Source organism: Telopea speciosissima, chromosome 2 (genome assembly GCF_018873765.1).
Source record: "Telopea speciosissima isolate NSW1024214 ecotype Mountain lineage chromosome 2, Tspe_v1, whole genome shotgun sequence".
NCBI classification, from domain to species: domain Eukaryota; kingdom Viridiplantae; phylum Streptophyta; class Magnoliopsida; order Proteales; family Proteaceae; genus Telopea; species Telopea speciosissima.
Window position 1 is genome coordinate 61878660 of NC_057917.1, and position 27283 is coordinate 61905942.

At 40.5% G+C, this 27283-nt stretch overlaps 1 protein-coding gene across 3 annotated transcripts; it reads right to left on the minus strand.

Moving 5' to 3' along the window:
- Window positions 1–317: 317 nt before the first annotated feature.
- On the minus strand, window positions 318–27048 carry LOC122652037 (PX domain-containing protein EREL1-like). 3 transcript variants are annotated; one of them, XM_043845668.1, is made up of 11 exons: window positions 26820–27048; window positions 22547–22657; window positions 21453–21551; window positions 21193–21279; window positions 11504–11612; window positions 11225–11283; window positions 10478–11191; window positions 2467–2631; window positions 2135–2377; window positions 1068–1286; window positions 318–911 (listed from the first exon to the last, which is right to left on the minus strand). In XM_043845668.1, the coding sequence occupies exons 1-11, from the start codon at window positions 26907–26909 to the stop codon at window positions 645–647; spliced, it is 2163 nt and encodes a 720-aa protein (XP_043701603.1). In that variant the 5' UTR covers window positions 26910–27048; the 3' UTR covers window positions 318–644. The 3 variants fall into 3 exon arrangements, with proteins under 3 accessions (XP_043701603.1, XP_043701602.1, XP_043701604.1); XM_043845667.1 differs by having other exon boundaries at window positions 10478–11283; XM_043845669.1 differs by lacking the exons at window positions 22547–22657; window positions 26820–27048 and having other exon boundaries at window positions 10478–11283; window positions 11504–11607; window positions 21453–21469.
- Between the last annotated feature and the right edge of the window lie 235 nt (window positions 27049–27283).

The following is a 27283-nucleotide window of genomic DNA, read 5'->3' on the forward strand; positions in this document are numbered from 1 at the left end:
ATAAAGGTACAATAAAAATGGTGGAACTAGAAACCCCGACTTGTGGTTAACCCATAGAGGCTGTACCATCTATCCATTAGTTTGACCTCTTGCCAACATGCTAGTCTGGACATGAATTCTTCTCGGCCAGATTAATGAGTGGTTGGACCGGGTCAATAAAAAGCCCAACCTAAAACATAGACATGCAAGTCTGGACATGAATTCTTCTCGGCCAGAAATTTTTTTTTTCTTTTTTTTTTTTGGGTATGTGTTGGGCAAGAGGGGTAACATACAGAAGTTGAACTACACAAACCAGGTGAAATTTCAAGAGATGCTTTGTTTCGCAAGTGGTTATCCTCTTCCTCTCTTTTCTTTTATTTACTTTGACACGAAAAAGAACAGGGAAAAATTCCCTAAAATAATATTACAGCAGTGAAAAAACACCCAAGTGTAATATTTATATATTTAAATCACAAAATTACATGGCGACTGATTCAGCATTTACTGAGAACAGCAAACACGACTCCCTCCCACTCGTCTACTGGATCCACCACCAAGAACAGCAGAGAACTTCCATGCATCATCGGGAGGGGTGGTGGTTGAAGCAGCAGCCTCATAATCTAAAAATTGAAGAGAGAAAAAAATATTCTAGTGTCACCCATACTTCATCTTTCTAAGAACTTGTTCAGTACTGTCTTCCTTGCTGGTTCTTCCTCTCCATCATCATCATCATTCTCTGGCGTAACTGCTGTCTTGAGAGCACAACGGATCACAGAATTGACCTGCTTCCTCAATCTAGCATTGTCAATGAAGATATCTGTCAGCATCTTCCTCACTCGGTCATCTTTTGTTCTCAAATCATCGCCCTTCACATTGTGATCCTTACTCGCAGAAGCAACAGGGTTTTCGTCGTCTTGTGCTAGAAGTTGTGCCTGATAAGTTTTGGATATACATGAACAAGTTAGAGACAGAAAAACGCCCCAAATGGAGAAAGGGACTACAACATTAGTGTCTCAAACCCAATAAAAACTCAAAAATACCCAGAGTGAATGATCTAAAGAAATATGTGACCATGATATGAAAGGTACCTCTGCAACAAGGAGGCCAATTCTGTTGTCAGATGTGGCCAAGAGATCCAAAGCATCTGACAGTGATGAAGAATCCACAGTGAATTTATCTTCCTCTTCTGCAAGGAAGTTAATGCTGCATTCTTGAAGCCGACCACGAAGAATTCCGCATTCATGCAGCAGCTTTGCACTAGCAGTTTCCGCATGTTCTTTTCCTTGTTTTTCCCTTCTAAGAGCTTTCTGATAATATCAATAACCAAATGTTTAGTTAAGATTATCCAGTTCAAGGAAACACCAATTCTTGAAGAAACCAAGCTTACACAGAGAAATGGAAAACCCTTGAATGAACAGAAATAATCAAAGGATTTATCTCTTTATGTTCCCATGACTAAAAGAAAAATACAATCTAATACTGGAAGAGGAAAAGTGAAATGGATGACCAAGAATGGAAACAATATTAACATCATCCATAGCTAAGCACAACACCACACAAAAATTTCATGCTAATCAAAGCAAATTAGGACAAAAAAATGCCTCATTCTATTGCATCCATAATGCAGTCTTCTCTAATTCAGCTTTCTAATGTGTGAGAACAAGAATCCAGTAATGCATGCTTTTTTCATATAGAAATTGATTTCCCCATCTGCAAGTGTTGAGCTTTCCAATTTTCTGGTCATATAATTATTTCTTATGAATTTGGCAACACAAAAGAGAGGTTTGAAAGAAATATATTTAGATTGTAATTACAAGAGTTTTGGCAATGCTAAGGTGTCTGAGAGCATTTAGTATGATAGCTTGCAAGAAGGTATCTCAAATTCAAATACATAGGCATGACAAAGGCATGCATGTGCATAGCATAAAATAAATGCAAGAATGCATATTTTCAGTCTTGTTCGCTTCCTCATCAAAATCTGCTGAACACCTAAATTTGGCCCATAGTGATCTGTTCCTTAAGATTTTCTGTTCATTACTAAAAACTACATCCAACTATCCAAAGAAACATAAATTAAAGAAGAGTTCTGGATTAAACTAATAAAAAACTGTAACTCTCCTAAAAACTTGAGAATATATGAGAACCATTAAGTTACCTCCAGTTCAGATTTTTCATTCAGCAATTGGCTAAGCTCCTGCCTTAGATCTGATTGAGAACTTCTGAGAGATTTAACCTCTTTAACAAGAACTTTAACATCTGCTTTTGACTTCATCTCTAGCTCTTCATGGTGTTTTTGCAAATTCTGAAGCTGTTCTCTAGTTGAGTCCAATCCCTGCATCAACATTTCCTTCTCCTTAACAGCTGATACTTTTGTGGACTCTGTACGAACCTTTTCATCCTGCAACATTTTGATGGTCATTTATAGAATTACCGGTCACTAATTCAAGTGATTATCAATGATAGTGCTGCCATGAGCATAAAAAGAACCTGTTCAGACTTCAATTTTGACTCCATCTCCAAACACTTCCTCCGAAGTTCCTCCATATCCCACTGTGTTTGGGTAAATCTTTCCCTTTCAATTAAAATGGCTTGCTGGAAATTTTCTTTACTTTTCTGCTTTGTGCTTTCAAGTTCAACTTCCAAATCCTTGACCTGAGCAGGTGCAATCACAATAAACTGGTTAGGCCAACAGCATTAAACTCATAATGAAACACCAAATGGTCATTTTAAGTATTCTATATTTTTCAAGCTCAATAGACTTGGTCATAGCAGAAACATGACTAACAGAAATGTCCATGGTTAGGTTAGAAGGAATCTGACAAGGTTTGAGCCCAACCCATTCTCACATTACTGACCAAACTACTTGATGCAGATCGAAATATGAAGAAAAAAAAAAGACCAAACACTGTTCACGTGAACAGTGTCACAGCCCATATTACCTTGTGTGGGGATGTTTTTTAGAAGATCTTGTGGACCCATAAAGTGGAGAAAGCTTGTATCCTAATGCTGCCAAAGTTTAGTTTCTATTTTCATATTTAGAAAGTAGGCTTAAGTTTCTAATTTAAGTTTATTACTATTATTATTTTGTTTTCTAAAATAGAAGTTTCTATTTTGATGTATATGTTAGAAGTCATGTAATAGGGGTAGTTTAGGAACTAGTCTATCACTAGTTGCCTTATTATGTAATTCTTCTATTTCTTCTTTATTTCCCTTATACCTCCCTCTCCATTCACAATCGTTACAGCCCAATACACTCTTCTCGCGTCTCTCATGCTATCTTCTTCTTCCTCCAACCTCTTCCTTCTCTCTTCTTATTTCCTAAACCTATATTCTAACTTGGTATCAGAGCCCTAGGGTTTGAGAGTCCAGCTTCCTGTTCTCATTTTTTGCTTCCCTTTGAAATCATTTATTTCAAGGAGAAGCCTCCTATGTAAACAAATCTGTGAGAAAACTATGAAATAGGGTTGGAATAACCTATTCTAGTGATTCCTACTGCTATTCGAGCTTGGATGCAGCTAATTTGGTGATTTAAAGTTCAGATAGCTACTGTTTGGAGTTACCGCCAGCCCTCCACTGCAGTTCCTATATCTCCTTCGATTGGCCTGGTTTTGTGGATTGGAATGGGTCATTAGAATCGTGGAAGGATGGTGTTCAAGGGCCATGTACTGCTTCTTGCTGATTGAAGATTACATCTGAGCACAACTCTTTTTCGTGGGAACCAGTTTCTGCCCAGATTTCTGATGTTGCAGACTTCATTCTCTTATGTCTTTCTCATTTCGGCATGGATTTGATGGTGGAGCAGCTTATTAGGATCGTAGAAGGATCCTTTTTCCTGTCTTTTGTGCTCCTTATGGCTGGATGAGTGCTTCTCTTTGATAAAACTCAATCTCATGGTTCCTCTGTTCTGCCCAGGTAACACCGAGAGTAATTTTCTTCCTTTTTTTCTTGCTTCGAGTTGAAGGTTGATGCTCTCTTAGTTGAGGATTGGATATGCATAGACTTTGAGCAGTTTTATCACTTGTTTGAAGCTTTTATTACTACTTGCAAGCCTTTGTGAGGCCTTTTTAGGGACTGACCTGCTGGGCTGCTATTATACTGCCCGTGAAGTGTTTGATTTAAGTCCTCTTAGACATTTGCTGCTAGGACTGCTTCGGCAGTGTGCTATCCTAGGCTGCTTATAGGACTTCTTGCTTGTTTGGGTTGAGTGTGTACTCCCCACTTGCCTTTGGTGCTATTGTTTATTGTTGGTATCCATCATGGCTGGTTCAGATACATCTGTGCTTAGTACTGCTGATTCTCAGCCTCCCACCGTTGTCCCTCAGTTGGCTTATGAGAGTACTCATCAACAGATTTCTTTTGTGAAGCTTGATGGTACTAATTACCTGGATTGGTCACACTCTGTGAGACTTTCCCTCATGAGTAAGGGAAAGCTTGGATATATAACAGGTGCTATCAAGGCCCCCACGGCTGGTTCACCGGCCTTTGATAAATGGGAGACCGAAAATTCTACTGTTATGACCTGGTTGATCTTCTCCATGAAGCCCGAGATTGGGAGAAGATTTATAAGGAAGGAAACTGCCAAAGCTATTTGGGACAGTGTCTCTGTGGCCTTTGACAGAGTAGGTGACACTGCCAAGGTCTATCAGCTCCATCAACGAATCCACTCCTTGAAACAGGGTGACAACAATATTTCTGAGTACTACAGTGCGTTCCTTAGTCTTGTGGAAGAGTATGATCATTACAGAGACCTTCATTTGACCAACCCAGAGGATGAAGCCAAGGTGTATCTGACTCTTGAAAAAGAGCGTGTCTTCTCTTTGCTTGGTGGTTTGAACTCTGACTATGAGCCAGTTAGACTCCAGCTGTTGGGCCGGTCTCCCCTTCCCTCTCTTAGTGTAGTCTGTAGTTACTTACAGAGTGAAGAGACCAGGCGACTTACTAGGGCACCACCACCAGCACCATTTGAGAGGTCAGCCCTCAATTCTAGTTCTGTTCGAGACACCCGTGGAGGTGGTAGAGGCCCAGGGCCTAACCGTGAGGAAGCTAGTATTGTGGAGACAGTTGGTGCCAGTGGAGTTGGGCGAGACAGATTTAAATGTGATCATTGTGGTCGCATTGGACACACCAAGGATAGGTGTTGGTCTCTCCATGGTCGTCCTCCTGGTATGCGTGGTCGTGGTGGCCATAGAGGGGGAGCTCGGGCTCATTCCGCAGCGACGACTGATGTTGATGTCCCACAGGATGACTCCAACTTTATGGATGCAGTGGTTCGCAGGGTTGTGTCACAGTTGAGCACATCTAGTATGGTTGGATCCTCATCATCCTCAGCTTCCACTGCCGCCCAGTCTTGGGTCATTGACTTGGGTGCCACGGACCACATGACTGGTACGTCTCATTATTATGATTCCTATACCATTTGCTCTGGTAAGGACAAGGTTAGGGTAGCTGACGGCTCCCTTTCCTCCATATCTGGTAAGGGTAATATCCCTATGACATCATCTATTTCACTTTTTTCTGTTCTTCATGTCCCTAACCTTACTCTGAATCTTCTATCTGTGAGTCATCTGACTAAATCTCTCAACTGCTGTGTCACATTTTTTCCTTCTCACTGTCTTTTTCAGGATTTAGTGACGAAGAGGATTATTGGTAGTGGACGTGAGGAGAAAGGCCTCTACTTTTTTTATCCGTTTTTGCCCACAACTCATTCCTATGTGTGTGGCCGAAATGATAGTAGTTCTGTGGATTCTGTTATGTTATGGCATCGCCGTCTTGGCCATCCATCTTTTGTTGTAATGAGGAAACAGTTGCCTCACTTATTTTCATCTATTGCCGCTTCTCATGTTTTTCAATGTGAAACCTGTATGTTTGCCAAACATTGTAGGTCTTCATATCCTTATCATGGTAATAGAACAGTTGCTCTTTTTCATATTGTGCATACTGATGTGTGGGGTCCTTCCCCTACTACTTCTTTATTTGGCTATCGTTACTTTGTGTCATTTGTTGATGATTTTTCACGTGCCACATGGACTGTTCTTCTGAAGCATAAGAGTGATGTTTGTGATGCCTTTCAAAATTTTTACCAAATGATTCTTACCCAATTTGAGACCCGCATCAAAATTGTGCGTTCTGATAAAGGGGGAGAGTATATGTTTAGTGGCCTTCAAGCCTTCTTTCCTACTCATGGCATTATCCATCAGCTAGCGTGTGTTGACGCCCCAACAAAATGGGGTTGCTGAGAAGAAAAATCGCCATCTCCTAGAGGTCACCCGTAGTCTCTTGCTGGGCATGCATGTCCCCAAGACCTTCTGGTCTGCGGCTCTTCTGACCGCCTCCTTTCTCATCAATCGTATGCCTACCAAGCTTCTTAACTCCCAATCTCCCTTGGACATCTTATCTCCCAAGGTCTTTGTCTTTTCTCTTGCTCCTAGAGTCTTTGGTTGTGTTTGTTATGTGCATGTTAACAAATCTGCTTGCACTAAACTTGATCCCAAAGCTCTTAAGTGTCTCTTTCTTGGGTACTCTTCTACTACCAAGGGGTACAAGTGTTATCATCCTTCTTCCCGCCGAAGTTTCATTTCCAAGGATGTTACCTTCCTTGAATCTGTCACTTTCTTTGTTCCTTCTCAGCATCCTCTTCAGGGGGAGAATTGTGGGAGTGAACAGGCTACTGATGATTTCTTCCTTTCTCCCCTACCTATATCTCCTTTTCTGCTTGACATTGGAAAACACAGGACTGTAGTTGAGATTAATGATCAACCAGGGGGGAATACAGATTTGGTTGTTGAAAGTGGTTCTGGTAAGGAGAAGGATTACCACCTTAAATACAAAAAAGGTTAAAGCTTGCATAATACGAGAAAGATGATCTACCAAGAGTCCTCTTCAGATCCAAATCCACATCCTGAGATTCATCCTCCTCAATCAGGTGACATTTCTTCTCCTCCATCTGATTTGGACCTTCCTATTGCTATTAGGAAAGGGAAAAGAACTTGTACTAATCCCATATCCCAGTTTGTTTCCTATGATGCAATTTCTCCTACAGGGCTTGCCTTTATTTCTGCTCTTTCTACTGCTTCCATTCCCAAGAATGTCATTGATGCTATGTCTGACCCAAAGTAGAGACAAGCCATGTCTGAGGAGATGATGGCACTTGAGAAGAATGGTACTTGGCAACTTGTTGACCTTCCCAAGGGACGTGTCCCAGTAGGATGCAGATGGGTCTACGCAATCAAGTATAAATCTGATGGCAGTATTGAGATATACAAAGCAAGGTTGGTGGCCAAGAGGTACAGTCAAGTCTATGGAATTGACTACCAGGAGACATTTGCCCCTGTGGCCAAGCATAATTCAATAAGAGTTCTTTTATCCTTAGCTGCCAACAAAGATTGGCCCTTATATCAGTTGGATGTGAAGAATGCCTTCCTTCGTGGTGATTTGGAAGAGGAAGTGTACATGCAAACTCCACCAGGCTTCAAGATCCCCTCAGCTGAAGGGAAAGTGTGCCTCCTTAAGAAGGCTCTATATGGTCTCAAACAGTCACCAAAGGCATGGTTTGAACGCTTCCGACAGGCCATTCTGAAGAATGGATATTCCCAGAGCCAAGCTGATCATACTCTCTTTACTAAGCGGAGTAATGGTACTATCATAGCTCTCATTGTCTATGTTGATGATATCGTGGTCACAGGAGATGATACAGCTGAGATAGGTAAATTGAAGAGCTACCTGGCACAGCAATTTGAGATCAAAGATCTGGGTCCCTTGAAGTATTTCTTAGGAATAGAAGTATCAAGGACCAAGAAAGGGATCAACATATGTCGAGGAGGTTTATTCTTGACTGTTGTGAGAGACAGGGGATGTTAGGCTGCAAACCAGCTAGCTCTCCTATTGAGCAGAATCACAAACTAGGAGAGGATTGTGGTCCCTCTCTTGTTGATGTAGGGAAGTATCAAAGGCTAGTGGGGAAACTTATCTATCTCTCTATGACTCGGCCAGATATCTCTTATGCAGTGGGAGTTGTCAGTCAATTCATGCATGCTCCCAAGAGTGGCCATTTGGATGCTGTGTATCGCATTCTAAGGTATTTGAAGTCCTCTCCAGGGAAAGGATTGTTGTATGCAAGGCACAACCACTTGACAGTGGAAAGCTTCACAGATGCCGATTGGGCTGGTTCCATTACAGACAGGAGATCTACCTCCGGCTATTGTACCTTTGTGGGAGGTAACTTAGTCACATGGAGGAGCAAGAAACAGCATGTTGTGGCCAGATCTAGTGCCGAGGCAGAATTTAGAGCTATGGCACATGGAGTGTGTGAGCTCATCTGGCTGAAAAGACTTGTTCAAGAACTGGGATTTGACACTGAAGGGCCCATGAGACTGTACTGTGACAATAAGGCTACCATCATTATTGCCCATAACCCTGTGCAACATGATTGGACTAAGCACATTGAGGTTGATAGGCATTTCATCAAGGAGAAGATAGACTCTGGCTGTATTTGTACTCATTTTGTGAAGACTGGGGATCAGTTGGTAGATATCTTCACCAAAGCTCTTGGCTCTCCTCAGTTTAGTTCCTTCCTAAGCAAGCTGGGAATGCATGATATATATTCTCCAGCTTGAGGGGGAGTGTTAGAAGTCATGTAATAGGGGTAGTTTAGGAACTAGTTTATCACTAGTTGTCTTATTATGTAATTCTTCTATTTCTTCTTTATTTCCCTTATACCTCCCTAGGGAGGTGGATGTAATTCCTATTAGTGATGATTAAATGAATATATGGTGAATGGAGAAGTCTCTCCATTCACAATCGTTACAGCCCAATACACTCTTCTCTCTTCTCTCTTCTCTCTTCTCTCTTGCTATCTTCTTCATCCTCCAACCTCTTCCTTCTCTCTTCTTATTTCCTAAACCTATATTCTAACTGTATAACAGCTAGATGTTATCATAGTTATCAAGGTGGTAAGGCGACCATGGCGTTTTAGAGAATCCAAAAACCAGACGACACATCAAGGCAGCAAGGCGCCCACCTAGGCATCCAAGGCGACCAAGGAGCTTGGATGCCTAGGCGTCATTGACGCCTTGACAACAACGGCTTTTATAGGAAGTTTCTATTTTATAGGTTTTATGAATTATTAGTTTACTTTTCTAGATTTATTTAGTTTCTTAATTAAATTGAGACTGTGTTGCTTTGTAATTGGGTTATTATAAATAATAATATGAGGCTGAGCAGAGGAGGACAGAGATTGAAGAGAAAAGAGTTATGGTTGAAGCTGTGAGATGCGGCAACGGTGAGAGGCCGTGTGTGAGATGCCCTGGTTGAGAGGATGATGGGCTGAGAGAGCTGATCCTATCCCCCCTTCGATATCCTTTTCTTCTTTTTCTTTTCCTATCATCTGATGTTCTTCTTCATATGTAAACAGAACATAGCTATAAAAAAAAACAGTTTTAGTTATTTAATTTTGTTCGTTTTATTGTATTGATCCTGCTGCAATTGATCTCCCGTTGGTTTCCCTGGTTCGAGGTCGATTTTTGCATTAGTACTTCACAGACCCAGAAAAAATATAATACTAGCTCTCCGCTAATGAATCAAATGGTAAAAATCATATCAATCAAGCTTAGCAAAGTCCCCCCCCCCCACCCCCCCTAAAAAAAGAAAAGAAAAAGATAAAGGTACTGGATCTATCTATACAAGAAAAGTATATTCCGGCTTTTGTCTAAACGTCACAGGTTATCAACTAATGGGGCCTATCTATACTCATCCAAGATTCATATGCTCGGAAAATAGAAATAGGATCAGAACGCACAGCAGACACACTCCCAAAAAGTCAGCATCAGAGGGAAACATGACAAAGTGCCTCAACCTTTCGCAATTCAATATGGAAAGCAGAAAAGCAAAACAAACCTAAATCTGAAAGAACAGAGGGGGAAGCCATACAATAGTCCCTCTATCATAGTTGTCACGGCGTGTAGGCGACCCAAGGCGTTGGAGAGGGTAAAAAATCAAGGCGGCACCAATTAGGCGAGCAAGGCGTCCGCCTAGGCGACCAAGGCGCCTAGGTGACGCCTTGACAACTAAGCCCTCTATAACCAAGAGATAAATCTGAAAGAACTGAGGGGAACCCATACAGATAGTCCCTCTATCACCAAGAGATAAATCTGAAAGAACAGAGGAGGAAGTGAGGAACCCATACAGATAGTCCTTAATAGGAAAAGCATTGTGACTCTGGTAACAGTCCAAAAGGTTGTCTAATCATTTTCATTAGTACAGCTCGAACCCCCTCCCCCCCCCCCCCCGGCGGAAAGGAAAAAAAAAAAACAAAATAAATGGAAACCTGAAAAAATAAAATAAAAGAGACTATTGAAAAACTCAATTGACAACAGAAAAACAGATACAGGAATAGTATACCAGAGAAATAATAAGAAAGAGTTGACTACAATTCATGATCCAATCAGATTAGAAATATAAATAAATAATGTCCCGGAATGCATAGGGATGTTCTGGCGTTCACCTTTGTTGTAAGGTAATCTTTCACAGCCATTTCTTGATTTAGTCTTGCAATGAGATCCTCCATATCTGTTTTCGCTGTAGTTAGTCTCTGCTGCATGGTCATAAGGACTCTATTCATTTTATTTCGCTGATTCAATGGGAGAACTATCTGTACATCATCTGGGAACTGCATAACTGTTGTTCCAAGAATTTCGGCAGTGGTTCGAGATTCAGCACCTCCAGGAAAGTCAAGGGAACCATCACCATATGATTTAGGAGCACCGGAATTCAATATTTCGCTACCTCTTACAGAACTTATGTCACTTCCAACACTCTCAGCAGAGAGCTTTCGAGTATGACTGGCTACTTTACCATGCTCTGGTTCAGATAAGAGCTCCATCCCATCTCCTGAAAGAAATGCAACCCTAGAAGCATTTCCATTAAATGAATCCTGGTTTTCAACACTTTTTCCTTTTCTGGTATGACTTTTGTGCCTGGAAAATCCTTCTAGCTGCTCGAGAATAGAATCGCCCATAAAAAGACCATTATCACTAGGTATGCCAAAATTTACAAATGTTCCAATGGAATTGGCCACTTCTAGATCCAAGGGTAGATCCTCGGTACCAATTTCAGAGCTGTTATCTCTTCCATGCCTCGGTGTTCCAAGCTCAGATGTCTCGTAAGCAATATCACTACCATAATCTGATGTGATTGACAAACTACCAGAAAGAACAGAGACACCTGGATTGGGTTGAACTTGAAGCAAAGAAACCATGCTATTGTCAGATGCATTTGTTTCTACAGTATGCTGATTTCCATCATGAAATGCTGAACAGAAAAAAAAAAAAAAAAAAAAAAAGGACCAAATATTAGAACACTAGTTCAAGAAAAAAAATGCAAAATTTTCAAAACTTGTCAATATAATTAAAATTTTTGTCAATGAGTAGCCTCCAAAGTCTGCATACATAAGACTATGCAACTTACTGTATTAAGGAAACATCTAAAAGCCTAACAAAGAGGGGGTGGGGAATAAAAAGGAGCCACCTACAAGACCTAGCGGCTGCTTCTAGCTCAAGAAAGGATGCCACTGGAGTGCTTCTAGATATATCAATGTCAGACAGAAGCTTTCCCATCCACTCCTCCAAAAAACACCTTCGCTGCGACAAAACTAACCATGTTGAGAAATGAGAACATTACTCATCCATATAGACAGTAGATAGCTGGTTTCCAATTTCTAGTTCAGGCTTCTTCATGTTGGGTTAATGTTAGAAAGCACTTCACCTTGTGCTTATGTACAGTAAGTACTTTCAGGGAAAAGGAGTAACAAAATAAGGTTCCAATAATAATAGAATTTGATTTATTGAAAAAAAAAATTTAAAAAGAAAGATACTCGGAACAAGAACATGAAGTGGGAGTTGACTTTTTATCCTTTTGGAATTTGATTGTTTAACTATTTTTAGTGGATTCAAATAGGGGGTATTTGCTTATTTATAAATAGTATCTTAAGTAATTGAACATTTTACTCAAATGATATTTGGCATAAATAAGTGTCTGCCTGAACAACTATGATGCGCAGTACACTGTGCGTACGCTAATAAACTTGGGTAAAAAACCACAAGTACCATTTTGAGTGTGTTTTTTTTTTGGGTGAAAATAGTTTGCATTGTGTTTAGAATGTCGAAAATAGGTTGCATACAAAAAATCAGATAAAAAAAAGCATTTCTAGGCCTCAAAACCACCAGCTCGAGTTGGCTGGGAAAAAATCACAGGTGTCAACCAGTTTCGAACGTATCTCGGTTTTTGGCTGGTCGAAACCCGAGTTTTAGAACCTTGGATATGACATAACCCTGCGAAACGCTGCAATATCATCCTGAGTGAGAGAACTGGTGGCTGTCTGTAGTACAGATAGATATCCCATAGGTTCAACCTCAGTCATCGTAGTGTGTGCTATGGCTCCCCCTCTTCTGCTGCCATGCATACCAAGGAGACAACCATAAAGCATCCACCATCTCTCTCTAGTGTGCCCAGATTTCTCACAGTGATCACAGCTGAATCTATCCCTGTCATTCCTTTGGGGTGGCCCTTGGCCTCTTCCTCCAACCTCTGACATAATGTAGGAACACAGGTAGAAAGTGTGGATGATACCCAAACCAAATGGGGAGTACAAACTCTACCTAAACAGAGACTATTCTTCCCAGGTAGGACTTCTCCAAAAGCAATTTCACAGAAACAGTAAATCGCTTCTAGCATGTATTACAAGTTGGAATCATCAATCATTACCAACCAACTTGGTCAAATGGGAGCCAATAGATCAGAAGTGCTTGTGAGATGCCAAAAAGGCCCAAAGAGGCGTTAAAAAAATGCCCACATTTTGAGTTACTGCAACCAGATCAGGTAGTTTCCAAGCTCCACATTTATACCACCATTCAAGGACCCTTAGGTGACCTGACAGGTACCAATCCCTTGCCCTAACAAGCTCCAAGTTGAAGAGAACAGAAGCTGCAACATCAGGCCAACAACCAGTCTGGTGGCAGAACTGTTCAAACAAAAAAGGAGTTGCAGAAAACAAGGGTAGAAATCACCAGCTGAGATCAAAACCATTGGACAATAGACCCTTGGGCGACTCAAATGAAGCTGGTCCCATCTCCAGCTGAGGTCAGATGATAGAAAAACAAGAAAAAAGGGACAGATTCCCGGGTTACTATAGCGGATGTACTGTAGCAGCAGCACAAAATGAGTTGCAGACCTTGGGCTTCCCTCCTTTACAACAAAGGTTTTGGGGGCTTGAAAGGGGATCCAAGGGCGACTCCAATGGGCCAGGTCCAAGCTTCAAATAAGCCAAGATGAGAGAGAATAAGGGCTGTTTCAGACAACCTTCAACAAGTATGTACGCAGACAACTTCTTAGCTTCTTGAAGGCTGAAGAAGACCAATGGCAGATCCTCCCAGCTCCAATGGGGAGGTTAGGGGAGGTGTTCAGTCGAGGGTGGCAGCTATAGCTGACAAGGTAGATCATTCTAAAGAAACGGAGGCTTCAACTGTGGAAGGATTTTCTGAGGAGGCTTCAGATAATGGTGTAGGTATGCTGGGAGGGAGGGGGGTGCCTATGAATCTGGCCTCTCCATACATGGGCCCGCGCTCATGGTCATTGTTGTTCGGCACCGCTTCTCAATCGTTGGAAGGCTGCCCGCTGCATTTCTCGCCGCCGGTAATGGTGGAGGGCAAGCCCATCGTTCAATGCCCAGCCAGTGTTATCAAAGAGGGGTTACACCTATGGAATAATACAGTGACAGGTTTCTTTGTCACCCAGAGGCCTGCATTCGAGTATATCCGATCATCTCTTCTGAAGTTGTGGAGACTATCGGGGCATGTGGATGTCAAAGCTTTAGATACTGGCTACCTCATCTTCCAGTTTGGAAATGAGGAAATAAGGTTAAGGTCTTGGAGGAGGGGCCGTGGAGCTTAGCCAGAAGGCCCTTGATTATAAGGTCCTGGAGTCCGGATTTTCCTTCGAAGAAGTTGGACGTGAAGTCGGTCCCAATCTGGGTGTGCCTCCCAGCGCTTCCTTTTCATCTATGGACCCCCTCGGGGCTGAGTTTGATAGGTAGTGCTGTAGGTACTCCCCTGTACTTGGACAGTATCACACTCTCTAAAGCTCGCCTTTCATTCGCCCGTATCTATGTAGAGATTAATGTCACAATTGAGCTCCCCCGATCCATTGTAAGTCCTGAGGGAGGGGGGGTATTAGCTTCGAGCAAGATATTTCCTACAAATGGGTACCACTGAGATGTGCTACTTGCTGCTCTTTTGGTCATGCTTCCAGCCATTGCAGCAACAAAGGTGCTATGACTTCAGTTCGCCATCAAGGCTCTAGGCAGGGTAGAAGGAAGGTCTCTGTCTCCCCCCTCCCTCTTGGTTCTCGCGTTCAATCCCAAGGTGATGGGATATTACCTTGGCCGGAGCCGGAAGGGATGCTAGACCAGTCTCTGGGGGGCGTTGATGATGTCTCTCCTTCTGCTGTTGTATCTGCAGGTTTGAAACCACCCTATTTTAGGTGTTTGGCTTCTCAAATAAACTGTTCCAAGCCTTTTGTTGGGTGCAGCCAAGTAACGAATAAGAATCCTTTTGATATTCTTGCCTTGATTCCTGAAGTGGACAAAGTGGAGGAGAGGGTAGTGCCTAACGGCTACTCTAATTCAAATGTGATGGGCCCCACTCTTACTAATGGGCATGGGAACTTGGGCAGCTCTACATTGCATGAGGAAGGGGGAATCAACTTGGTGGTTGACTTGAGGAGTGAGCCTAGAGACACAGCTGGATCATTGGTGGTGGAGGGATAGATCTAAGATGAGCAAGACCCACTTTCTCCCTTATCGGACCCTTGGTACGCCCAGGCCAGAGACGTATTCAAAAATCAGAATAGCAGGGAGGCTGTTCAAGAAATTGCAGCTCCCTCCACCATGGTTCCAGCTTTGCCTTCGAGGCCTGATACTCCCCCTTCACTAGAGGGGATCCAATGGGAGTATCTACTGGTTTGGAAGCAAGCATTCCAATGTCAGACAGAAGATCAAGGACATATATCCTTTGAGATAAGCTAACAACTTTCTTGCTTCGTAAAACTTCAATACCAAGAAAAATACTTGAGAACACCAAAGTCTTTCATCTGAAAATGCCGATGAAGGTATGATTTAACTTGACCAATACCGGAAGCATCATTACCAGATATAATAATATCACCCACATAGACTACCATCACCATCACCATCACCACCACCTTTGAACTCTGGTGGCGAACAAAAATGAAATGATCAGAATAACACTGTGAGAACCCTATCTGAGTGACAATGGAGCTGAACTTATCAAACCATGCTCTTGGAGATTGTTACAACCCATAAATTGCCTTACGAAGCTTGCATACTTTGGTGGAAGTCTCCCCCTGAGCAACATACCTTAGAGTTTGTTCCATATAAACCTCCTCTTGAAGATCACCATAGAGAAAAGCATTCTTGATAACCATCTGATATAAGGGTCAGTCGAAGTTGACAAACAGAGAAATAAGGATACGCACTGAATTCAGGCGGGCAACAGACGAGAAAGTCTCAAAATAATCAACACCATAAGTTTGAGTATAGCCTTTAGCAACCATTCGGGCCTTAAGCCGCTCAACAAAACCATCTGGATTGTATTTAGTAGTATAAACCCACCGACACTTAACAAGATCCTTCTCAGGAGGCAATGAAACAAAGTCATTCTAGATAATAAAACATCTTTTTCTATGTCCATTGCTGCATTCCAGCCAGGCTGAGACAAAGCCTCATGGTGGGTTTTAGGAACATGGTTAGTAGATAAAGCTAAAGCAAGTGGGTGATAGTGGGACAGAAGATGAGAGATAGAGACATACTGCTCAATAGGATAACTAGTATAAGATTTGTGGGGCTTAGTACAGAAGCGAGTACCTTTCCAGAGTCCAGACAACGACTGGTACGTCGATGGAGACCACAATATCAGAATCAGATTGAGTGGTGGGAGGAGCGGCGTTTGCTGTAGTGGATGCCAGCTCCAGATCACTGGGAGTAGAATGTAATGGACCAAGTACAGTGATGGCCAACACAGTAGTAGTGGTGGATGCTAAGGCTGGTGGTCCACGTCGACGACGATGATATACCTGAACCGGTTGAGGTGATGGGATGGGTATGGTCACAGACTCACAGATAAGGGAGGACCTAGAAGGTCTTCATTGTTCACAATAGACGATATAGAAGAACAAGAAAAATAAGGAGTATTTTCAAAAAATGTGACGTCAACACTAAAAAACTATTTATTAAAAACCGGATCAAAACATTTATACCCTTTTTAGGTCCTAGAGTAACCCAGAAAAACACATTTAATAGACCGAGGAGATAATTTATCAATGACAAGTTGAAGGATGTGAACAAAACACACACAACCAAAGACCCGTGGTGGGGAGGCAAACAAAGAACTATCGAGATAAAGAATAGAAAAATGGAATTTTATTATTTAAAACAGAAGACGGCATTCAATTAATAAGGCAACAAGTAGTAACCACAACATCACACAAAAAACGTTTGGGAAGTAGAGCACAATAGACTGGGCCAGCTCTAGTAATTGCCTATTTTTGCATTCGGCCACCCCATTTTGTTGTGGAGTGTACAAGCAAATAGTTTGGTGAATAATACCATGAGTGAGGCAAAAATCAGAAATCTCAGTTTGAGTACACTCAAGAGCATTATCAAAACGAAAGTTTTTATGGACATGTCAAACTGAGTTTTTATTTCCTGATAAATTTTTTTGAATATAGTAAGAAATTGAGTCTTGTTTTTCAGCAAGTAAACCCAAGTGGAACGCTAATAATCGCCTACAAAACTAACAAAATAAGAAAGGCCTAACCTATTACGGACACGACATGGACCTCAAATATCAAAATATACTAAAGAAAACAATGAAGAACTTCTCGGTGTATTACGGGCAAGAAAGGAGGCACAATTATGTTTGCCCGGTTCACATGCTTCACATTCAAGATGAGATGTAGACCTGCAACTAGGAACCATTAACTGGAGTTTAGGTAGAGACGGGTGACCAAGACGTAGATGCCATTGCATGCTAGATGGTATAGTAGTGGATGTAGCAGCAGTAGAAGGTCCCGTGCCATCCAGGTAATACAGTCCATCGCACTCAAGCCCTCCACCAATCATCTTCCTTGCAAGGTTCAAGAACTCGGTTTCAATACTGGTTTCGCCCAGCCAAAAAACCGAGTTGGGCCGAGATCTTGGCGAGTTGGTTTTTTTTTTTTTTTTTTTTTTTAAACTCGAAGGCTAGTTTTGGTGGGTTTTTAGACCTAGTTTGGGCATGAAACTTGGTACTCAGCCTATTTTAAGCCATTTAAACATAATTGCACTATCAGATTTTCCAAAAATAAGTCCAAATAGGAGTTTCACTTCGGGCCCTAGGTTGGTAGGCGACGACATACTAATAGGCCCTATTCTACACATAATTTAGTAATTGAAAGCAATCAAATCATACAATTAACATAAAACAACTTAAATAAACATTCCAAATGTAAAAGTGTACAATACATCAATCTTAACATATTACATATATCTCTATCTTGCAAGTTTGTAACTAATTGCTGTCTCTGGCAAGTTCTTCGTCGAAACCACCATCGAAAATCTTAAAAAATTAGGTCAAATGCACACTTCTCTGTCGAGTTCACCGAGACAGTCGAGTTCTGAAGAGATCTCGACTATCTCAATTGAGATATGTACATTATAAAGGTAAGTATTGTCCAAATCTCGATCAAACGGAGATCTCGACCGAGTTGGGGTAATATTTCATTTTACCTCAAGTTTCGTCTCGCTTTTTCAAAAAAACGAGATATTACCAAGATCTTGGCAAGTTCTTGAACTATGCTTCCTTGTCTGAAGGTCCTGAAGCACATAGTAAGAAGGATAGAAGATTACAGAACAATTAAGAGATTTAGTAAGTTGACTAACAGATAAAAGGCTTAAAGGTAATTTAGGAACATGCAAAACAGGAGAGAAAGTCATCAGCAAGGATAACAGTGGAAGAATTTTGAACTTGATTCATTGAAGAAAACAAACTTGACTTACCAGTGATGTGACACAAAGCACCTGAATCAATAAGCCATGAAGTAGAGGAAGGATAAAAGACAGAGTTACATTTTTAGGCTACGGTGGCAATAGAGGTAGAGGCAGATGTCGCTTCAAGTTGTTGAAAGCGTTTGATTAGCTGGTTGTAATCATCATGAGACACAAATGAAGAAGTACTAGAACTCTCATATCACTAGTAGATTTTTTAGTAGTAGTGTCAAGCATGGCTGCATTGGCTAGTTCATTCGCCCACTCAGATTTTCCATGTTTAAACCAACAGGTATCCATAGTATGATTTGGTTTGCCACAATAAGAACAATGGTGGGAAAATCCGTTAGTGGTTTGGGAGCCTGTACCTCGTCCATCAATGCCACTGCCACAGCCTCTTAATTGGCCACGACCATGTCCTCGACCACTATTGGAAACAATGGCTGAGTTGTCCTTGGGTGTAGTATCAGTTTGGATGGATTAGCCAGACGATTAACAAGAAAAAACTTCAGAGAGGGAACCTTCTCCCCTGTGAGCAATTCACTCTTCACAGATTGGTAGTCAGGATGTAGTCTAGCTCGAAATTTTACAACATGGAACTCAGCTCTTTGTTGTTTCAATTGAACCAAATTGGTAGTTAGGGGCTAATGTATCTGGAGTTCTTCAACTACGCCCTTATAACTGGTGAAGTATTCATTCAAGGACTTATCTCTCTGTTGGAAAGTAAAAAGTTTCTCATAGAGATCATACACACGGGAAATATTCCTTTCTTGAGAAAAACTTTCAAGCAATCATTGCAGACATCCTTAGCAAGGGTGTGAAACATCACATTGGATGCAATAGCAGGTTCAACACTATTTCATAATCATGTCTTGATAATAAAATTTTCACGCATCCACTCATCATGAGCTGTGATTGTGGCAGGATCCTTAGGATCACGATCAGGAGGATCATTTGTAATGTATTTTAGTTTTCCTTTGGCATGAACGTAAGCTTGCACCACCTAAGCCCATAAGAGATAATTTGAAACTCCGGAGAGTTCAATAACAGTGATCTGAACTTGGACATTTTCTGTTGGGGGTTTAGGATCAGCCATAAGGACTTGATTAATCAAAGGTAGTAACAGCAGTGAGATATCAATCGGCTCTTGGATAGAACCAGATTAGGGTTTGAAACAACCCAAAACCAGCAGTAGTACACTTGGCAGTAGCAATATTAGGGTTTAAGAACCCAAATCAGAAGCAGTAACACAATCGGCAGTGGAAATATTAGGGTTTAAAAACCCAAATCCCAACAAGCATCAATTTTAGGGTTTACCAACCCCAAAGACAGCAAGATAGATACCTGAGTGTTGCTCCGAGAGAGGGGAAACAGAACCCAAAAGCTCTCACCAGAAAATTGGATCGATTGGAGAGATACCACCCTAACTAGGATACTGAAGAAATAAGAACAGAAATACCTTGTCGATAAGGTCTTCAGTCTTCAACAATGACCCACTGACTGGACCAGAAATAGATGTATTAATAGTCTTCAAGAAGAAATCATAGCAATAGTCTTCAAGAAGAAACCGCAGCTTAAATGAAGAATCTCCAATTGATCTTGCACTGTAGATAATTAGCAGAACCCTAGTTTTCAACTGAAAACTTCATCTAGGGTTTAACTTGTAGTAATATGCAGCATAGGGTGCTGCACCCCTTTACGAAGAACTTGAAAGGATCTTCAAACCAGAATCGCAGAGTAACAACCAATTAGTGGCTGTGCTCTGATACCATGTAACAGAATGCACAACTAGAAAACCAGAACCGAGAGAATAAGAGAAGAGAAGAGGATGAAGCTGTCAAGGAGGGTTGAACTTGACAGTCTCCCTCACACAGTCTTTATTTATATGAATTAAATTACAACCAAAGGTGGGATTCCTAGGATTCCTAATATATTAGGAATCCTAGCTACAATCGGAAAAATAGAAACCAACCAGAAATCAGAAACTAGGACTAGGTAATCCTAATTATAAGCCACAAATAGAAGAGACACACAGGAGGGAATCTCGATCAGAATATTCCAATATTCTGATCGAGAATACCTTAACTTCCTATGAGCTCGATTTACTTCAACAATAAATAAAGAAAAGAATCTTTAATTTTACACATAAAACCTCTTTTAAGATTTAAATTAAAGAACAATAAATAAGGTATTTTGCACCCCAAATACCCTAATTTATTTGACATGCCTAAGCGACATTGCCTGGCTACCCCCTTGGGTCGCCACGTCGCCATGAAAACTATGCACACAACACTCTAGACGCACCCCTCCACTTCATCCATACTATTCTAATTCTTTGTGCAACATCATCTTCTATTTCGCCTTTATATATGATTGACTTAGGTACCTAAAATTTTCACTTTGCGGCATCTCCCTATCATCAATTCACCACCCCACTTTTAACGTTACTAAAGTTACACACCATGTACTCTGTTTTTATTCTACTTATCTTGTAACCTTTTGATCCAAGGTTGATCTCCATAATTCTAACCTAAAAGCATTATCCCTGGAACCCAAATATCCGAAGTAATTTCTCTCCAAGTCCCATATTGTGAATTTTCTGAAACACTAATTTTTCATGTCAGAACAAAATTTTCAAAAACCCTAACCTTCACTGTGAAATGCTCTTCTTTGGCTCTGCAACATCACAAACTTCTATTAGCTTCCCCCTTAATGCAATTTAAATGTTAATTATCAAGAAAAAAAATATGTTATAAGTGGTTTTAGATGTAGAATAAGCTGATGCAAGGATTGTTTCAGTTTTAGCAATGATATCCATAGGGCATATCATCTAAAAGTTATGTTAAAAAACATAATGAATAAGAAATGGAAGTAGGGTTCTTTAGGTTGGGGAAATGGACGGCTGAAAGATATGGGGAGGCATGGCCATACATGGGGGTATCTAATTCAATTTCAGTCTGGAATATGACAAGTGGTCAACCCAGACCATTTGCTAGACATCCAATTGAAGGAATTCCCACATCATGCCTCCGTATCACAAAAATAGGCAGCCCTCATAGAGAAACTCTCCAAGCGGGCCAGAGTAGAAAATTTTTAATGAAATAGAAAAACAAGTCCCTTACCTCTTCCAAGAGTGTCCTGCTTTTTAGTCTCAGAAGGCCTTTTGGAGGGGATGGGGGAAGATTTTTCTTGGGAAATCCCTTTTTAAGCTACAAAAGAAAGTCAGTAACGTAAAACCACTTGAATAGATATGAAGTAAAATCAATACTTTCCTGAGAAGGCAGGGTCAAACCAAATGCCCACAATGAAGTCAATTTTGCTATAAAACATCACAAACAGGAGTTTTTTTACACTAAACCTCACAGAAAATTACTATACTTACTTCAGTAAATAGCTTAAGGAAATCATTGAATCTACGCAATATCGCTCGGGTAGTAGTAATCCCTTCTGGTGATTGTATACCAACTTGAACCCTGTAAAACTGTAACCTACGAAAGTTAAAACAGACAATGCCTCAAGCAGGAAAGAAATAAAATAAAGTGTTCAAAATATCTGCATATAAAGCAAATATACGAATTGGACAAACCACAAGGGCAAGTTGAAAGTCTCTTCAATTACAATATACAAATTGGATAAACCATGTAGGCAAGATGACAACTCTTACACTCATCAAAGAAACAATTTGTACCACTTGATGAACTCAGGAAATGCATTACATGTTTTGTCTATGGTGCTCCTGAGCAGGAGGAACTTTTTCAATTGTGAAGCAAATTTCAGCAATATAGATGCAATTTTTTGAGAATTTACTTCATTTGATAAAATCAAAGATTGAAAAGGAAGGACGAAAAGAAACAAATGGCTCAAAAATAATTTATTGAGAAAAGAAACGAGCATTTGTTTCAGTTTAAAAAAATGAAGCAAAGCATTTGGTTTCCGTTTAAGAAAATGAAGCAATGTGCGAATAAACCAAATCAGTAATAACAACAATGACAAGACAAGTAGACAACAGTATATGCACATATGGTTATGAAGAAAGACTGAGAGCAAAAGTAAGGCAGAGGTAAAAATCAAAAGTGGTACAAGGGTGTTCTCTGTATTTGCAATTCCATACTCAATAGAACTGTTACATTTGCCTCTACATAGCTTTCCATTTATTGAAAGGACTAGCATAAGGCGTTGGATGTTGTTTTATGACATCATGGTTAGACAACAGTGTGTGCACATATGTTTTATGACATCAAGGCCGTTTTATCATGTGATTATAAAGACAGTGGAAACGAGGTATGATCAATTTAACTGCCTTGAAGTGAATAAAAAACATAAACTACATAGAGGAGCAAGTAGGAAAGCCCCGATTTAAAATTGTAATTACATTTGATATGTTTGCAAAATCAGTAACAATATAAAGTAACAGCTAATACTTGCATGGCTAAAGGTCAAAAACTCACTTAATTGAGGCAAAGATAAAAATCTCACCACTACAGGATCTGAATCTCTTGATTTTGGTAGGAGGATCCATGAGGGAATTGTGATACAATAACTCCATCCTGTATGAGGGTCATGTGGCCAAACAGTGTCTCGTCCATCCTATACAAGGAAATGAAGTATCATGTAAGAAATAGGATAAAGGATTGTAATTGACTCAGACATATGGCTTAATAATTAAAGAAACACCTAGGCTAATATAAGTGTTTGAGCCCCCAAGGCAATTGGTTCATGCACTTCACTGCATCCATGAAGTTGAGGGTTCAAATGAGAACATATCACTTAATACTAGCGATGCAGCAGCCCAAGGGATGTCTATAGAGCAAATTCTAATCAGATGTCATAGAATGTAAATTCAAATATGAATATATCTGACAAATATATTATTTGGTCATTCGAATTTGGATCCATTAAGGATTTGAAACGTCTCAAATCTAATTTAAATTCAGTAATATCTGATAAATTTTCCTAATATCAATTTTATTTTAAAACTAAAAAATAATATAAGGCAAAAGTTTCCGTGATCAGCAGACCAGTTAAGAGGGTCTCTGTTTGGGACACCTAATTCCACATGGTGGAAGGATCAAATGGTAAATCTGACTTTTAGATACCTAGGAGACGGTCAGGACAAATCAGACTAAATTCAAACATTTATCCCTATGTATGTCCATGCACCAGTTCAGTTCTGTTGTGTGGAACAGAACAGGGTTTTTGAGAATGTACTTTATAGCAGTAGTGTTGAAGAAGGAGAAGTTAAGACGGAGAAAGGAGAGAAGTTAGGGCTCTCTGTTAGACAGTGGATACGGAGGGATTGTCCTACCAGTCGGGGCGGTCATTCAAAAATTTGAACACAGAAAGGAGAGAGCTTAGAGGTTACCTTCAACCTCACTTACGCAAGGCCTCCATGTGATCTTAGCCATTTCGCAGTCAGTTCTTCCCACCCACGTAGCAAGGTGTTCCCAACAATAGTCACCTCCTAGAACTCACAAGGGTTTTCTCAAAACCCTAGTGGCCTAGCCTCAACACTACTCACAAAGCTAAGAGAGAGAAAGAGAAATTAAATAAAATCTCAATCTCCTAACCTTCCCTAAAACCCTTTTTGGCAACTTATGATTAACACTTTCTAAATCTTTGTCAATCACAAAATCTCTCATAAAATCATATCCTATTTGTATCAAATACAATTAAGGAATGATTTAATAGCAATTAAAGATACACCTTTGATGCAGTTCAAAAGAACAATGATGCAATCCGGGGTCCAAAACCCCGGTTCGGATCGCTTATGGGCCCACCTGGATAATAGAACCCAATCAAGCCCACAACTAATGGCAATTTCATAATTTAATGAAACTCAAACTAACAAGAGAAAAGGAATGAACGTGGGTGGAGGTAGACTTGTCATTGTGAGAGTAATTCTGGAATTAAAACAAAGTAAAGATATTGGGTAATAGTTCAAAGAAATAAGGGTAAAATTGGAAATAATAATAAATGGGTTTAGTACACCATCAAAAGGTTGTCTCTTCAACCCTCAACCATGAGTGTTATGACAGAACCGGCAATAATCGATCACAGTCCTTCAAATCCAATTTAGGCAACTCTGAAATACCAGAGTTAGAATCGCTTGGCTTGATGGACTGAACCAGAACCTGGAGATACCGTTTAGACGGGAAGGGAAGAATTCGAATGGCTGGATATTACAAACACAAAGCAGGGCCAGAATCTAAGGGTTTAGGTCGTTTTGGGGGAGGGAATTGATCTCCTAAAGTTTCGGGTCAGTTCTATCAAACTATACCCAATCCCACTGCACCGCAGGTATCTCAAGGACTGAGGAATAAATTTCACCTTGCTGGCTCTTCAGTCCAGTGCCTACAATAGTTAAAGAAAAGAGAAAGAATATGGAAGGTAGAAGAGAAACAAGAGAAGAAGAAGGTTTGGAAGAGAAGGGGAAGAAGAAGAAAAGATGGGAGAAGGGGCGGTTCGCACAAACTACAGCCACGCAGGCTTCAACCACAATAACTCAATCCATTCTTTCTAATCTGAAACTTTCATTGGTTACAACCTTGTATTTAAAGAGAGAAATAAAGAATCCTAGATAAACTCTAAAATTGACATATAAATATACAATAGAACTCTACTACTACCTAGCCTATCCACAGTAGAACAAAAGACTACAAGATAAATCCAAGTAAATCAATAAATAGACTATTAATATCCTCTAGACCAAAGACCCAATATTGGACCCGATTCTCGATCTGGGTTCTCAAACAGGTTCAACCTGGTCCAAGGAAGTGCTCCTGCATCAAACAATAAGGCCAGTAGCAAACCAGGCCATCAAACTGGACAAAAAATGGACTAATATGTTTAATTTTGAATGTCCAATAGGTTATATGAGCCATGGGCTTAATTTTTTTGGGTTTAATATATTGTAATAGGGATTTAAGTCCTAATGCCTATACGGGATTAAGTAGTTAGCTTCTGTTTTGAAATATTCTAGAATATTTCCAATTTTGAAGAGAGATTAAGGTGGTAAGGGATTCCTCCTAAATACATAGGGGTTTTCTACTTTAGTAATTGTTATGGAGTTATAAATAAAGGCAAAGGGCCTAGAGCCTCCAACGATTTTTGACAATTATTTGCTTGGCTTTATGCTGTGAAGGTTATGTCTGTGAGATGTTAGTGAAGTTCTAGGTGAGTCGGTGAGAAGCCTAGTTCATATCCTTCTGCTTCTATCTTTTCCTTCATTCAATCAAGTTTTTAGATCACATTCTAGTGCTGAGATTGCCATCTTCTTCTCCCATCGATTACAAGTTGTATTAGCAGTTCAATGCTTATCCCTTGATGCTGTTACAGCACTACTTCTACCATTACTTCCTATTTTTTCTACTAGTTTCTAATTCTGATTCACTTGTTATTTCTGTCCTCCTTAATTAGTAAATCTATTCTATGTTTCTATTTCTTGGTTCCTACTTGCTATTTCCCAATAGTTACTAAATCTGGACTTGCTATTTCAATTACTTCCTAATTCAGTCCCTTGTTTCTAATTTTGATTTCAGTTTCTATTTTCTACCTTCTAAATCTGTTGGTTTCAATTTTGAGTCCCTAATCCCTACAATCCTAGATTACGTGAGGTTTCAAACCCTAATCTTTAGGTGATTAGAATGCCCCTTTAAACTCTTCATAAGATTCTTTTCTTTGCTTCTCTCTCTCTCTCTCTCTCTCTCTCTCTCTCTCTCTCTTTAATACTCAGGTTAAATATGCCAACAAAGGTTGAGTTATATCCTTGTCTTAGTGGGTGTCACTGACTATGGTTTCTTGATCAGTCTAAAAGTAGCAGCGAAAAGCCAGTAAGAAGGCAATGCAAACTCAAGCTTTACTTGTGAATAACCAGTTGCATGAAGTAGTTAAGATACAACATGTAACTGTGAAAATTGAGGATCAAGCTCCTTAAAAAGCATCCTATATTCATGGCCTTTCAGCATATCATTTTGGAACTAATAAATTATTGAGAAATCTGCTGTGGAAAGGATATAACTGCCCCACCCATTGAACAATCTAAATCAATTGCGAATGAGCTTAGCTTACAGATGGAGATGTAGCATCCCACTCGAAGTAATAACTGAATCAAGGCTAATAGTTTTCTCTTTTCTCTATACATCCACCAAAATATGCAAAAAGGAAGGAAGACGAGCATCTAACTGACTTCATAACCACCCTTTTCTCCTTCCAGAATTCAATCCTTTACAGTTTACAGCACATGCTTAGATTCAACTTGGATGCAAGCATAGTTATCAAGGCGTCACCATGGCGTCCAGGCTCCTTGGGCGCCATGGTGGGCGCCTTGCCGCCATGGCGGTGTCGCCTTGAATTTTGCCCTCTAAAACGCCGTGGTCGCTTTCCCGCCTTGATAACTATGGATGCAAGGAACGGTTCCGCAGAGAAGAAATAATACGTTTTCAATGTGCCTAGAAATAATTAGGGCTAAGTCTTACGATGAAAATAAGTTTTAAGCAAGTCAACGGATCTGCAAAGGTTTAAACTAAACAAAATTTCAGCTTCAACACAGAGAAGCAACAATTCCATGGAATGGTATAACCAAGTAACTTATTAAATACATAAAGTACCTACAAGTGGAAATCAAAGTGAAATCTCATTGCCAACTGATCCGATCAATCAGGCGAAATCATCAATTCATATATCCAACAATAACTCAATTATTCAACCAACAGAACAAACTAAAATCAAAGATCAAAACAGGAAAGCTGACCCATTTCTTAGGCGGGGGACTCCAATCCATCCCCAACGGCAGAGGCGAGGTACCATCGTGGCGATGCTTAGGAGGACTCCGCCCCAGCATCGCTCTGTCGGTAGATCGATCGCTTCCTCAATTTCTCTCTTGCGTCTCCTCAATTAAAGCCGAAATCAAGAACTAATGTTCCGTCGATTGGATCGGAGAAACACGAATGCATAAGAACAGCATAGGAAGAATCGTTTCTTGCTGGCAGTAATTAGAGTGACGAGGAGAAGAAGGGCATGGACTGTGAAGGTTAGAAGAGCGCCGCGTGTGAAACAAACTGAGAAGGAGACGTGGCTAGACGGAGCCGGTGCGCCTCCGTCAACCCACCACCTGCATTCGGCTTTTGTTGCTTGTTTGAGTTGTCCACTCCTAGTACGATTCCGAATAGTTTCTCTGTCTCTCTCTCTCTCTCTCTCGTAGGATTCTCAAGACAG